The 14,781-nt window shown below is 34.9% G+C and overlaps 1 protein-coding gene across 1 annotated transcript in view; it reads left to right on the top strand.

The window, feature by feature from the left end:
* The window catches only part of LOC120612884 (uncharacterized), a 175,075-nt gene that overhangs the window by 38,120 nt on the left and 122,174 nt on the right, over positions 1–14,781 (top strand). Inside the window, 3 exon segments of the mRNA XM_039875502.1 lie at positions 2,347–2,464; positions 3,628–3,751; positions 10,090–10,163. Coding sequence (XP_039731436.1) covers positions 2,347–2,464; positions 3,628–3,751; positions 10,090–10,163 — 316 coding nt within the window.

Raw genomic sequence — 14,781 nt, 5'->3', positions numbered from 1 at the left:
TTTGTTTTCTCGTGGATTCCTACTCTATTCTTAGAGATGAATTATGAATGTGAGTAAACTCCCAGTTAATTTATGTATATGAAAATACTACCTAGTTGGTTTTTCACATCGGTCAGAATTAGGATACAATACAACATACTTAACATGATATTAAACATACTTAATCTTTCTTTGATACTCAGAAGGCTTCTTAAAGAAATGTAGTTATGCATGTAAGAGTGTATGTGTACCTAAGTCATCTGCTTATATTCCTTTTGCTTTATGGGGTGAATTGCCTTACATTCATCTGGTTAATAAAATGAGCCTTACATTCATCTGGTTAATAAAATGAGCAAACATCAGTAGAATTTCTTACATATGACACAAAGTTTAGTATATTATGATTGTAAGTGCTGGCTTTTAAAGACTTTTTTCCCCCACTTAAGTTTCAGGAATCTTTCTCCCTGCTCTAGAAAAGTAGAGAAAATTGTAGAAAAGCATTTTGAAGGACTGAGTAAATCACTTAGCTTCTTTAAGTGCCAGTTTTCATATCTGTAAAGTTCTACCTTTCTTATAAGCTTATGCTTGTTTTGGGGAAGGTGGGCATGAGGGGATCAAACAAGAAAATGTATTAAAATTGCTGAGAAATTTGAAATTGAAGTGAAATTGCTTTTCAAGTGAAATTGCTCAGAGAGACATAGGGATGATTATTATTTTTATGTGGAAACGTTCCATTCCTCCAGGCTTTTAATATACTATAGTACTATTTGGGAAACTTTTTATAGTTAAAAGATAAGATTAGATAATATACTATAGTTAAAAGATAAGATAATATACTATAGTACTATTTGGGAAACTTTTTATAGTTAAAAGATAAGATTGTGAGGGCTTGAGCTAAGACAATAGGAGAAGGAATAGAGAGAAAAAGATGATAGAAGATGTTAAGCAGGTAGAACTGAGATTATCTTGGATGATTGGGTGAGTCGCCTCTCATTAGGATAGGAGATGATATAAGATCAGTTGCAAAGCTTAAGATGCAAAACTTACATTTGAGGTTCTTACAAGACCTCAAAGGTAGGAGTTGAGGTATGGAAGATAATTAGAAACCAGAAAACTTGGCACTCAGGGAAGAAGTCTGGGTTGGAGAAATATTTTGGTTAGTTGAAACCATAAGATAGGCATAGATAAGAAAGCTTAGGGAAAAGATTATGTAGGGTGAGAATAGCGCCTGGTGTAAAGCCTGGCGAGCACCAACATTTAAAGAGGGGACAAAGAGAACTAAGAAGGAGCGAACAGAGAGATAGAAAGAGTCAAGAGAGGCACAAGATAGTAATGTCTTACTTAGAAGCCGATGGCTGCGAACTGGGGCTTCAAGAAGAAAGAGGCCAGTGGTGTCACGTTTCTCACTGTTGTTGCTTCTCCCTCCAGATTCCCTCTCTCAATTATTATGTGAAAATGTGACCACTTGTTCTTTTCTTTACATAGTTAGTGCGCAATGTCACCTATAAACAGTTTATTTAAGTCTCTTCCCATACCACAGGTCTGGCTATGGTATATAAACCTAGCAATCCTTTCTTCCAACTTCTAGTTGGCTGTAATAATCACTTCCAGTTATAACTGTTCCCAGCATGTGAAACAGTGATCTTCTGCAGCCTTTCATCAGCATAGCTACCTTTATTCTTGTGTGTGTTTATTTTCCAATTTCCCGTAGCACTTCCCCTTCCAACCCTGCTGTGATGTGTGTGGATTTTCTTTCCTGTCTCCCACCTCGTGTGAATTTTGCCCTCTTCCCTTTTACACATGGGTTTTATTAGCTACCTTATCTGCCGTTCTACCCCTGTTCATTATCCTCCTACTCTGTCCTTTTGTCACTGACAACTCCATTACTGGTCTCTTGTCTCCCTTTAGTGGCAGTATCTAATATTTAATTGGGTATTTCTAATTATTTATCTTTAATATTTTTGTATCTTATTTCCAGGATTAAATTGTTCATTTCTTAAGGGCAAGGAAGGCATCTTTACCTATTACTGTGAATTTGCCTAGCCTGGAATTTTGTATATACATATGTATGTATACTGTTGTTTGAGTTAGTAGAAGAAACTTCCCCAGACCTCTGTGAAACTGCATTATCTAATTATGATCATAGCTCCAAAGGAAACGGGGCAGATTGACAAAGACATTTTTCTATGGATACCCTACACAGGTTTCTGGGAACCTAAACAGTGGTTGCAGTAATCTGGGGCATTTTAATTTTCCCTGATGGCAGGATGCTGGTGAGAAAATTCAAATTTTAGCAAAACAGGAGAGGTAGCTGTTTCCTTCATATTACCTGGCTTTCTTTAAAGGGCTCTTTTTTCTTTCCTTTAGTGAGATTAGTCGCCTGGATCTGGGTCTAAGCGTGGAGGTATGGAACAAAGGACTGATCTGGGACACCATGGTGGGGACCGTGTGGATTGCACTGAAGACTATTCGACAGTCAGATGAGGTCAGTTATTTCATTACCCACTTGGAGGTATGGTTCTTGCCCTTGCTTCTCTGCATTCTATCCCCATTCGACTAATATTCATCCAGGTATTTCAGATTGTTCTGCCCCCTTTCTAGTTAGAGGACATGCAACTAGCCTATTCCTAACCTCACCCAGAGGTTCAAGGGATTTTATTTAGGTCTCATCTTCCCTCTGCCCTGTGACTGAATTCAGGTGCTAGAGCACCTCTTTAGACTTATCAGGTAGACAGCCCCTTTTTAGTACTGTGTGTTTGTATGTGTGTGTGTGAGAGATTGATATAGGGTACCTGTGGTTTCTACCTTTCCTCCTAACACTTTCCTGGGAGGAGTCCCATTAAATTTCCTCAGCCACCTAGCTGTGTCCTGGTCTCTGCTCATTGTCATATTCTCTGCTTGTTTTCCTTTGGGTCACGAATCCCCAGGGAACTGGTTTCAGTCTTCCTTCTTCTACATGTAACCCTAACAGAGTTTAAGGAACTACCAGGTTTGGCAGTTGGTATTCACATTGTCACTGTACATTATTTTCAAGACAACTCCCATTCCACTTTCACAGATTAGAATGTAACAGCATAACTTCCCTATAGATACTCACTTTGAACCTGGATGGAATCTAGTGTATTCCTATTTGGCTTTTGCATGGACTATGAGTTTTCTCTAGGAGTGGGGTTGGTGAGGGTGTGCCTCTCCTTTCTAAATTTCTTTTAGTCCTGGCTAAGTCTCTACCACCCCAGGCAAATGGGCAGTTCATATTCATTGTGGCCCCAATTCGGATCTACTTAACTAGTAATGTGGGTAGCTCTGTACTGACTAGAAATAATGACACGTGAAGTGACACAGTCATTAAGAGTTGTGCAGATTAAATATTGATCTATGGAGATGCTTGGTTTTTCACTTTGGTGCTCCATAAGTTCTCTCCTCAGTGGGCTTGCAGAAAGCTGAGCAAAGTGAAAGCTGCTCTCCCATCAAAGAGGAGTAACAGAAGCCACATGCAGGAGAGGCAGGAAGTGACAGTGTTATGTTTGCCTCATCAGGATGCAGGTGGCCCTTAGAAGCTCTTGAACAAGGAAATTTAAAGAAAACACCTGGCTCTTAAACCAAGAGGGGAGTCATAGAAAAGTTTAACTTTAGATCTCTGTTTTCTAGGAAGGGCCTGGAGAGTGGTCTACATTGGAGGCAGAGACATTAATGAAAGATGATGAGATATGTGGAACTAAAAATCCAACTCCTCATAAAATTTTGCTTGATACAAGATTTGAGTTGCCTTTTGGTGAGTCTATTTGATTAGATTTTTAAAACCATATAATACTTTCGCCATATTATTTGAAGTTGTTTGCTAGTTGTTTCATTACTGTCTTTTGTCAGCCATCTCTTTTGAGGGCATTCTGTTTTCTTTCACTTTGTCGCCTATAATGCCTAGCCGAGAGATAGTGCAAAGTGGACTCTAAAATGGTGTTCATTAAAGAATCTACGCTAAAACCATTCTCTTCAAATCATTTAGTTTTCTATGACTATTTATTATAATTTATGAAATATTTGCTTATTACAGAATATCAATAATTCTTTTGATATTTTAACATTGTCTTGAAGTGAATATATACCTTATCTGTCAATTTGAACATAGAAGTAGCACTAATAATTAGAATAGTAATTTAAAAGGTAATTTTTTAAAAATCACAAAAAGTATAGGCTCCTGGTAAAAATTCAAATAGTATGGAAATGTATATAAATAAAAGTCATTTCTCTTCCCACTTTCTTTAACCTCCTTTGCATTCCCTTTGCAGTAAAGTGGTAAACAGCTATTAACTTCCTTGTGCCTTGGTTTAGACATAAGAAATTTCTTTTGTAGCAATTTATCTTGAATTTGGATCATACTCTATATACTACATATGGTGAAACAATTGTGCACCGAATAATGACATTTCAGTCAATGACAGACCTCATATACAGTGGTGGTATACCATGTAGCCTAGGTGTGTAGTAGGCTATACCACCTAGATTTGTATAAGTAAACTCTGCTGTTCTCACAATGACAAAATGGCCTAATGACGTATATCTCAGAAAGTACCCTATTGTTAAGCAGTGCATGATTATATACAGTGCTGTATAAACCACAAAAGCATATTATCTTGGACATTGTTCTGTGTTATCTTTAAGGCATATCTTGCTGATCTGGACAGCTGCCTATAATAAATTATCTAAGCAATCCTTTATTAATTGACATGTAGGTTGATCCTGGTATTTTTGATATTACATACTGCTGTAACGAACAGCTTTGTATAGCTGTGCCATTTATGAGTCTAGAATAAAGTCCTTGAAGTATAATTTAACGAATAGGTCAAACAATATGTGGATCATTACTTTTCACAGTACTACAAAGTTATTTGTTAGGAAGATTGTACCATTGTATATTCTTACCAACTATGTCTGAGGTGTCCCTTTTCTGAACATCTTTGTCAACATTTTGTATTTTGCAATTTTAACCTAATTGTTTTAAATATCTTGCTTTAATGTAGTTTAATTTTAATTTTGACTATTCACATTGATATTCACATATACTATTGTTGCTATTATTTTATGATTTCAGTCTACTTAGATCTTATACCTTATGACGTGTTAAGCAAAAATGGTGTGATTTTCCAGTAAGCTCAGGAATAACTAAATAGAACAATTATTACTTCCGAAAAGAAGAAAAGAAGACTTTCTAGTGTGTCTGTAGGCTGAGTTACAGGTGAAGAGGATAAACTGGAGTTCTTACTTAGGGCTTAGCTGCTTGTATTTTTAGTGCTGTGGTCTTGACTGTACTAGTCTGGAATGGAGTTTGTTTTGCTGAGGTGGGAGGGGTAGGGGTGGTAATGGGTCTTGGATTAAATACCACAGAAATTGGCTGTTTAAAGTTTCAGTAGATTTTCTCAAATAAATGTTGTTTATTTTTAAATTAAGTTTAATGGAGTAACATTGGTTAATACAATTATATAATTTTCGGGTGTACATTATAATTTGACATCTATATTCTATTGTGTGTTTACCACCCAAAGTCCAGTTTCCTTCAGCTACCATATATTTGACCCCCTTTACCCCATCTACCTCCCCCCTCCTCTCCCACCCCCTACCCTCTGGTAATCACTAGTCCATTGTCCATGTCCATGAATCTCTGTTTGTCTTGTTCATTTGTTGCTTTTAGGTTTATATCCCACATATAAGTGATATCATATGATTTTCTACTTTTTCTGTCTGGCTTATTTCACTTAGCATGATTGTCTCTAGGTCCATCCATGTTGTCACAAATGGCAGTATTTCATCTCTTCTTATGGCTGAGTAATAGTACATTATATATATGTACCACAGCTTCTTTAGCTAATCATCTATTGTAGGACACTTCGGTTGCTTCCATGTCCTGGATACTGTGAATAATGCTGCTGTGAACATCGGTGTGAAAATATCTTTTCGGATGTGGGTTTTCAAGTCTTTGGGGTAAATACCCAGTAGAGGGATTGCTGGATCATATGGTAGATCAATTCTTAGTTTTTTTAAGGACCCTCCGTACTGTTTTCCATAGTGGCTGTACCAATTTGCAGTCCCACCAGCAGCATATAAGGGTTCCTTTTTCTCCGCATCCTTTACAGCATTTGTTATTACTTGTCCTGTTGATTATTGCTATTTTAACAGGTGTGAGATGGTATCTCATTGTGGTTTTGATTTGCATTTTCCTAATAGCTAGTGATGTTGAGCATCTTTTCATGTATTTGTGGCCGTTTATATGTCCTCTAGGGAGTAGTGTGTGTTCAGGTCCTCTGCCCGGTTTTGATTGGATCGTATGTTTTTTGTTGTTGTTGAGTCATATGAGTTCTTTGTATATTTTGGATATTAGGCCCTTATCGGAGGCATTGCTTGCAAATATATTTTCCCATTTGGATGATTGTCTCTTTACCTTGTTGATGGTTTCTTTTGCTGAGCAGAAGCTTTTTAGTTTGATGTAGTCCCATTCATTTATTTTTGCTTTTACTTCCCTTGCCTTTGAGGTCAAATTCATAAAATCCTCTTTAAGTCCAAGGTCCTTGAGTTTAGTTTCTATATTTTCTTCTATGCATTTTATTGTTTCAGGTCTTATATCGAATATATGTTTTTTCATTTGCTGTATGCCCTTAGGACTGTATCCAGAGACTTTAAATGATTTTTTTATTTTTTTATGTGTGCTGTTTTTTTTAGAGAATAGATCTGTGGAGCTTCTCACACAGTTATGCTAGAAGTCTGTCAGTCCATTCCTCATTAAATTTTAAACAAATATTCCTCTCAACATTGCATTACTTATATTTTCATAGGTAGCAGTATACATTTTTGTCTAGGCTTTGAGTTTCATGAAGGCACTTGTGTAGTTTATTTTAATATCTCTTGCGATTGTTTGGAACATAATAGGTGCCTAATAAATGGCCTTTTGAATAAATGTTAGGATAAAATCTAGATAAGTAAAATCTGTCTTTGACACTAGTTAATGTGAGTGTGCTAAGCTTTTGCCTCTATTATAACCACATTTGAGATGTGGTTTTAAAAAACTTAGTGTCCTTTTAAAATATGAATTTTAGCTTATAGCATGCTATTTTGGCAAAGGAATTTTCTCTTGAATAATTCAGAAACCTGTAAATGTTCTTTTCCTTTATATAGCAAAAATATAAAAAATATATAAAAAATAGTAATTTGTAATTATGTTGAAAGTTCAGAAAATATAGTTATGCAAAAATGACAAAAGTTTCTTAAAATTTCACCAACTGGAGATTTTTTTTACATGTTGCTATGTTTTTATGCACTTATACAGTTTTTCTTATAAAATGGCATTATTTTATTACATTTTAAACTGTTTTATTCACTAACTACGTATTACATTTTAACCTGTTTTATTCACTAACTACGTAGTTATAAATGTTATATAGTTAATGTTATTTCCCTATAATATTTTCAGTGTTTTATTTTATTGTATGAATGCACAATAATAAAAATGCCATTTGTTGATCAATTACTGTGTGCCAGTGGGTATATTACTAAGCATTTGCATATGTTATCTCATTTAATCCTCATTTCAGTCCTTTGATATTGAACTGTTATTTCCATTTTAGAGGTGAGGAAACTGAAGCACAGAGTATTTAAGTCTTTTGCTCAAGATCACATAGCTAGTAAATGGTAAAGCCAGGATATAAATTTAGGTGATTTGGCTCCAGAGTCTGGGCTTTTAATTTAAACTATAATATATTTAACTACTCTTCTTGTTGAGTATTTTGATTATTCAAAGCTTGTACTATCATAAATAGCACTACAGTAAACATCCTTGTAGCTCTATATTTTTAATTCTTAAAACTATTTTGAGAGGTGAGGTAATAATATATGCACAGTGGTTTAAAAAGTTATCCAGTGAAAATCAAGCCTCCCTTACAAAGGAGTTTTCTTCCATAAGCTACTATGATTAACACTTCTTATGTATCTTTCCAGAGTCAGGCTTTGAATATATAAGCATATATAGATTTAACCTCTTTTAAAAACACAAATGGTAGCAGATTCTAGCATATTCTAACACATTCATTGCCCCTTGCTGTTCTCCACTTAACAGAGTATATTGGTGAGTCATTCTACATCAGACATACAGACCTGCAGCTCTTCTTCCTCCCCTCTTCTTTTTAACAAGTGCAAGTACACTATTTTATGAATGAGGAAGTGCTATACAAATTAGGTAGTAGATTAACTGAGATTTTATTATAAGACTTTGAAATACTGCCACCAGTTGCTGAAGAGCGATTTGAGGGGAAAGAGGTCAAGGTTTGGACAGGGAGGACAAAGGAGAAAGGGCCGTATTTGAATTCTTCATGTGATGTACTAGAAGGTGTATTTGTTTAAATGTCTCCAAAGTTGATCTATCTGATCCATATCTCTTTAAATGTCTCCAAAGTTGATCTCTCTGATCCATATATTGCCTCATTGTTTCTCTTTCGTGCTGCGTATATGGATATATTTGCTGTTTTTAAAAGATGAGGGTTTTTTTGGAAGTTATAGTAATCTTAAATATATAGAAATGAGGACATATCATTATTATTTTTTCTTTATCTTTATTTAAAAATTTGGTAAAATACACATAATGGAATTGACCACTAACCATTTTTAAGAGTATAGTTCAGTATACATTCCTAATGTGCCACCATCACCACCATTCATATCCATAGCTTTTTTCATCTTGTAAAACTGAAACTCTATACCCATTACACAATAACTCCCATTTAGCTCTCTTCTCAGTCCCTGGAAACCACCATTCCACTTTCTGTCTCTATGATTTTGACTAAGTAGTTCATATAAGTGGAATCACAGTATTTGTCTCTTTGTAACAGACTAATTTTACTTACCATAATGTCCTCAAGCTTCATCTATGTCGTAGCATGTGTCAGAATTTCCTTCCTTTTAAAGGCTGAATAATGTTCCATTGTATGTATATAGTACATTTTGCTTATTCATTAATTCATTGATGGACACTTGGGTTCCTTCCATATTTTAGCTATTGTGAATAATGCTGCTATGAACATGGATGTGCAAATATCTCATTGAGATTCTGCTTTCAGTTCTTTTGGGTGTATACCCAGAAGTGGAATTGCTGGGCCATATGGTAATTCTATTTTTAATTTTTTGAAGAATCTCCATACTATTTTTCATAGTGTCTGTACTATTTTATACTCCTATCAACAGTGTGTAGGGGTTCTAGTTTCTCCACATCCTTGCCAACACTTGTTATTTTCTGTTTTTTTTGTTTTTGTTTTTTTTTGATAGTAGCCGTCCTAATGGGTGTGAAGTGTATCTCATTGTAATTTTGATTTTTTTTTTGTAATGATCGGTGATGGTGAACATCTTTTCATGTGCTTATTGACCATTCGTATATCTTCTGAGATATACAAATTCTTGGATATACATTTCTTGGAGAAATGTCTGTCACATCCTTTGTTCATTTCTGAATTGGATTTTTGTTTTGTTGTTGTTGACTTTTAGAAGTTCTGTATATTCTGGGTATTAATCTCTTATCAGATATATGATTTGCAAATATTTTCTCGTTCTGTTCTATTCTATTCTATTCTATTCTATTCTATTCTATTCTATTCTATTCTGTTCATCTATATGTCTATTATATCACTACCACACTGTTTTGTTTACTGTAGCTTTATAGTAAGTTTTGAGATTAGGAAATATGAGTCCTCCAGCTTTGTTCTTCTTTTTCAAGATTGTTTTGGATATTTCGAGTCCTTTGAGATCCCATATGAATTTTAGGATAGGGTTTCTATTTCTGCAAAAAAAAATCACTGGGATTTTGATAGTGATTGCATTGAATCTGTAGATCATTTTGGGTAGTATTGACATCTTAACAGTATTAAGTCTTCTGATCCAGTGGGAATAGTAGTACGTTATTTTGTTTTTTGTTTTTGTGAAGATTCAAATAAATGTTCATAGCAAAAACAGAACTACCAGTAAAATTAGTCCGTTATTACCATTCTTCTAACTTTTATCATTGTGACTGAATAAAGAATTATTGACCCATGATTAAATTATTAACCAGGTAATGTGCTTCCTTCTTTTTCATGGTAGATATCCCAGAGGAGGAAGCCAGATATTGGACCTACAAATTGGAGCAAATCAATGCCTTGGGAGCTGACAATGAGGTATGAACTGCCTTATTTGCAATACAGAGAGATGGAGAAAATCTATTAATAGTATGTCAACGGAGGTACCCATGAGCATGTTGAAGAATGAAAGAAAGTAAACTGTGCGAAAGGCAGCTGGAAGATTGCCTAACATTTCATTAGAAAGATTTTTCTTCTACTTTTCCTGTTCTTCTCATTGCTCTCCAGAAATGGCTGAATTGGCATTAGCCTGGCTCTAGACCATTGGGGAAGGAGCTTATACTAGGGAAACTGTTCTTGTTACACAGATGAACAGAAGGCATTTCTTCTGCTCATTCCAGATTTTTGGATATAGATCCCTATTTGTCTGATCTTTTTAGGGATGTTTAGACTATTGCATTGCTTGGTCTTAACTTATCTCTAGAGATGGATCTGGTGCATAGAAGAGAACACAACTCAATCTGGGCCATCGAGAATGGGGAATGTTTTTAATATTGGTGGAAGGAAAAGATAAGTTATTTTACTTTTGGACATGGTGGACTATTAGCAAACTGGTCTGATTATAAGGTAGAATTCGAAGTGCCGGGAGATATTTTAGTAGAAATGTCTGGTAAGCAACTTCATGAGAGAATCTGAAGCTCAAGGTTGGATGGGGTGGGGAACTATAGATGTAGAGTTTGGATTCATCAACATAATGGTAGCAATTGAAGTCATAGGATTAGACGAGCTCACTCAGATTGAGTATGTAGAAAGAGTATTAAAGAAAAACAAGGATAAAACCTTGGGAAACATCAAAGATAGAATCTTGAGAAACAAGAGAGACTGAGAAAGACCTGCGTGAAAGAAAGAGAACCAGAAAAACTTTATGGAACAAGGAAAGAAAGTTTTAAGGCAGAAATTCTTGATAGTGTTAAATGTTACCAAGAACAAAGAATATGAACAGTGAAATGGAGCTGTTGGATTTGGCAATTAATGACCAAATGTGGTGATCTGATGAGTGCTATTAGTTTCCTAGGACTGCCATAATAAAGTACTATAAACTGGACAGCTCACAGTAACTGAAATTTATTCTGTCACAGATCTGGAGGCTAGAATTTTGAAATCAAGGTCAGTCGGCCTGGTCACTTCCTTCCGGAGGCTCTGAGGAAGGAACTACCCTACCCCATGCCTCTCTTCTACCTTCCGATGGGTCCCACCAGTCCTTGCTGTTCCTTGGCTTGTAGGCACATCATTTCAGTCTCTGCTTCCATTATTACATGCCTCCCTATGTATGTCTCTCTGTCATCACAATATGTTACCCCCTCTTTCTATGTCTGTGTCCAAATTTCCATTCATCTTTTAAGGACAGCAGACATTGGATTAATTTGTTTGTTTTGTTTTTTTTAAATTATTTTTTATTTTATTTTTTATTTTTTGTTTTTCCATTGGATTAATTTGATTCCATCTGCAGAGAGATTACATTCACAGATACTAGGAATTAGGACTTCAACATATCTTTTTGAGGGACACAATGAGTTAAACCAAAGACGAAGAAATGGAATTTGAGACAAGAGCAAACTACTTATTTCAGGATTTTCTCTAACTTCACCAAAATTTTTAGTAGGCTTTCTATTATTAAGCTGCGTAACTCTTCTCATGCCAGAGCTAGCACCCCAACTTTTCCTTGTTGAACGCTCCAGTCTTTCTTTTCCCCTTGATAAATGGCCAAAATCCACTCTATCCTTGCATTCATTTTACACTTTGTGGTTTTGTTTTCCCAAAGCCTGGCTGTGGAGTAGCATACAGCCTTTAAACTCTCATCTTCTTTGTTTTCCTAGTAAAGAAACTTGCTGTACTTTGCTGTGTCACTGTACAAAATCAAATGAAGGGATTAAAACAATAAAAAATAAACATAACATACAAACATTGCAGAATTTTACAAGTTCTAAAAATGTTGATTTTTGGTCTGTGGTTCTCAACTCTATGAGATTTTTGCTTTCTGCTCCTATTCTAGGATATGGAGCTCACTAAGTTTACTTTCCTTCCTACGTTGCCCTGTTGTTGTTTTTTTAAACAGCTTTATTGAAATATAGTTTAAATATTTTACATTTCACATGTACATTTAAAGTGTACAATTTAGTGGCTTTTAGTGTGTTTACAGAGTTCTGCATCCATCACAATTAATTTTGCCCCGTAAAAAACCCTGTGCCCTTAGCTATTTACATTCCATTCCTTCATCTTCCTCAGTCCTAGGGAACCACCAGTCTACTTTCTGTCTCTGTACATTTGCTTATTCTGGATGTTTCATATAAATGGAATTATACAATATGTGGTTCTTTTTGACTGGCTTCTTTTACTTAGTCTAATATTTTCAAAGTTTCTGGTATGTTGCAGAATAAATCAGTACTCCATTCTTTTTTATTGTCAAATAATATTCCATTGATGGTTGTACTACATTTTATCCATTCATCAGTTGATGGATAATTTGGTTGTTTCCACTTTTTGGCTCTTATGGATAATGGTGCTATGAGCATTCATGTACAAGTTTTTGTTTGGACATATGTTTTCTATTCTCTTGGGCATATATATACCTGGGAATCAATTGCTGGATGAGATGGTAACATGTTTAATTGTTTTAGAAACTGCCAGACTGTTTTCCAAAATGGTTATACCATTTTATATTCCCATTAGCAGTGTATAAGGGTTCCAGTTTCTCCACATCCTTGCCAACACTTGTTATCTGTATTTTTGATTATAGCCATCCCATTAGGTGTGAAGTGGTATCTCACTGTGATTGCCCCTTTGTTTAAAAACTTTATTGTTGAAATTTTTGATCGTGCAAAAATCTTTCCTCTTTTTTTGCTGGAATATTTTAAAACCAATCCCAGACATCATCTTGTCTCACTCATAAATACATCAGTATACATCTTTAACAGATAATGCCTTTAAAAAAAGTTGCCATTAACATCAAATTTAACAATAATTTCTTTTTAAAAAATTTTTTATTTCATTAGTTTTAAGTATATAGTACATTGGTTAGACATTTATATAGTTTATGAAATGATCCCCCTGATTACCTTTTCTCTCCACTGGCTCTACACCTAGCCATTACATTGCTGCTAACTGCATTCCCTATGCTGTGCTCCCATCCCCATGACCAACTATCAGCTACTAATTTGTACTTCTTTAACCTGTCACCCCTTTCTCCCAGCTCCCCAGTCTCCTTCTCCTCTGGCCATCGCCAGGTTGTCCTCTATATTTGTGAGTCTGTTGACGATTAGTTTGTTCTTTTCGTTCCTTAGATTCCGCATGTAAGTGAGATTATATGGTATTTATTTTTGACTTATTTCGCTCAGCATAATCTCTAGGTTCATTCATATTGTTGCAAATGGTAGGTTTTCATTTTTTTATGGCTGAGTAATCTTCTTTTGTATATATGAACCATAACTTCTTTATCCAAACGTCTCTTGATGGGCATTTAGGTTGCTTCCATATCTTGGCTGTTGTAAATAGTGCTGCCATGGACTTAGGGATGCATAGATCTTTATGAATTATAGTTTTGGTTTTCTTTGGATAAATACCCAGAAATGCAATTGCTAGATCAAAAGGTATATTCATTTTTAATTTTTTGAGGAACCTCCAGACTGTTTTATATAATGGCTATACCAATTCACAATACCACCAACAGTATATGAGGGTTCCCTTTTATCTACCTCCTTGCCAACACTTGTTGTTCTTTGATTTATTGATGATAGCCATTCTGACTGGTGTGAGGTGATATCTCATTGTGGTTTTAATTCGCATTTCTCTGATGATTAGTAACCTTGAGCACCTTTTCATATGTTTATTGACCATCTGTATTTCCTTTTTGGAGAAATATCTATTCAGGCCTTCTGCTCATTTTTGAATTGTTTTTTGTTTGTTTGTTTGTTTGTTTATTATTGAATTGTATGAGTTCTTTATATATTTTGAATATTAACCACTATCAGTTGTGTCATAAGTGAATATCTTCTCTTATTGAGTAGGACATCTTTTTATTTTGTTAATGGTTTCCTTTACTGTGCAGAAACATTTTAGTTTGATGTAGTCCCATTCATTTATTTTTTCTTTTGTTTCCCTTGCCTGAGGAGATATATCTGAAAAGAAATTACTGGTAGCACGGTCACAGAGATTATTGCCTGTGTTTTCTTCTAGAAGTTTTGTGGTTTTAGGTCTTACATTTAAGTCTTTAATCCATTTTGAGTATATTGTATACGGTATAAGAAGGTGGTCTAATTTCATTTTTTTGCATGTATCTGTCCAATTTTCCCAACACCATTTATTGAAGAGACTGTCTTTACCCCATTGTAAATTCTTGCCTCCTTTGTCATATATTAAATGAGCTATAGATATGGATTTATTTCTGGGCTCTTTATTCTGTTCTAAAAATAATTCCTTAATATTATCTAATACCTAGTCTGAGTTCAAATGTCCTTTATTGTCTCAAAGATGTTTTTTTTTTTTTCCCACAGTTGGTTCGTTCAATTCAAGATCTAAAAAAGTTGTACATTTTTGGTCATGTCTTTTAAATCATTTTCTATAGTTGTTTCCCTTTCCCTCATTTGTTGTGTAGAACTCTGCACATTCTGTATTTGGCTGATTATATATCTCCAAGGTTTCATTTACCTTTTACTTCTTT

The sequence above is a fragment of the Pteropus medius genome, unplaced genomic scaffold, assembly GCF_902729225.1.
Source record: "Pteropus medius unplaced genomic scaffold, Ma_sr-lr_union100, whole genome shotgun sequence".
Taxonomy (NCBI): Eukaryota; Metazoa; Chordata; class Mammalia; order Chiroptera; family Pteropodidae; genus Pteropus; species Pteropus medius.
The sequence above is the reverse complement of the archived record's forward strand: the minus strand, read 5'-3'. Positions and strand labels throughout refer to the sequence as shown.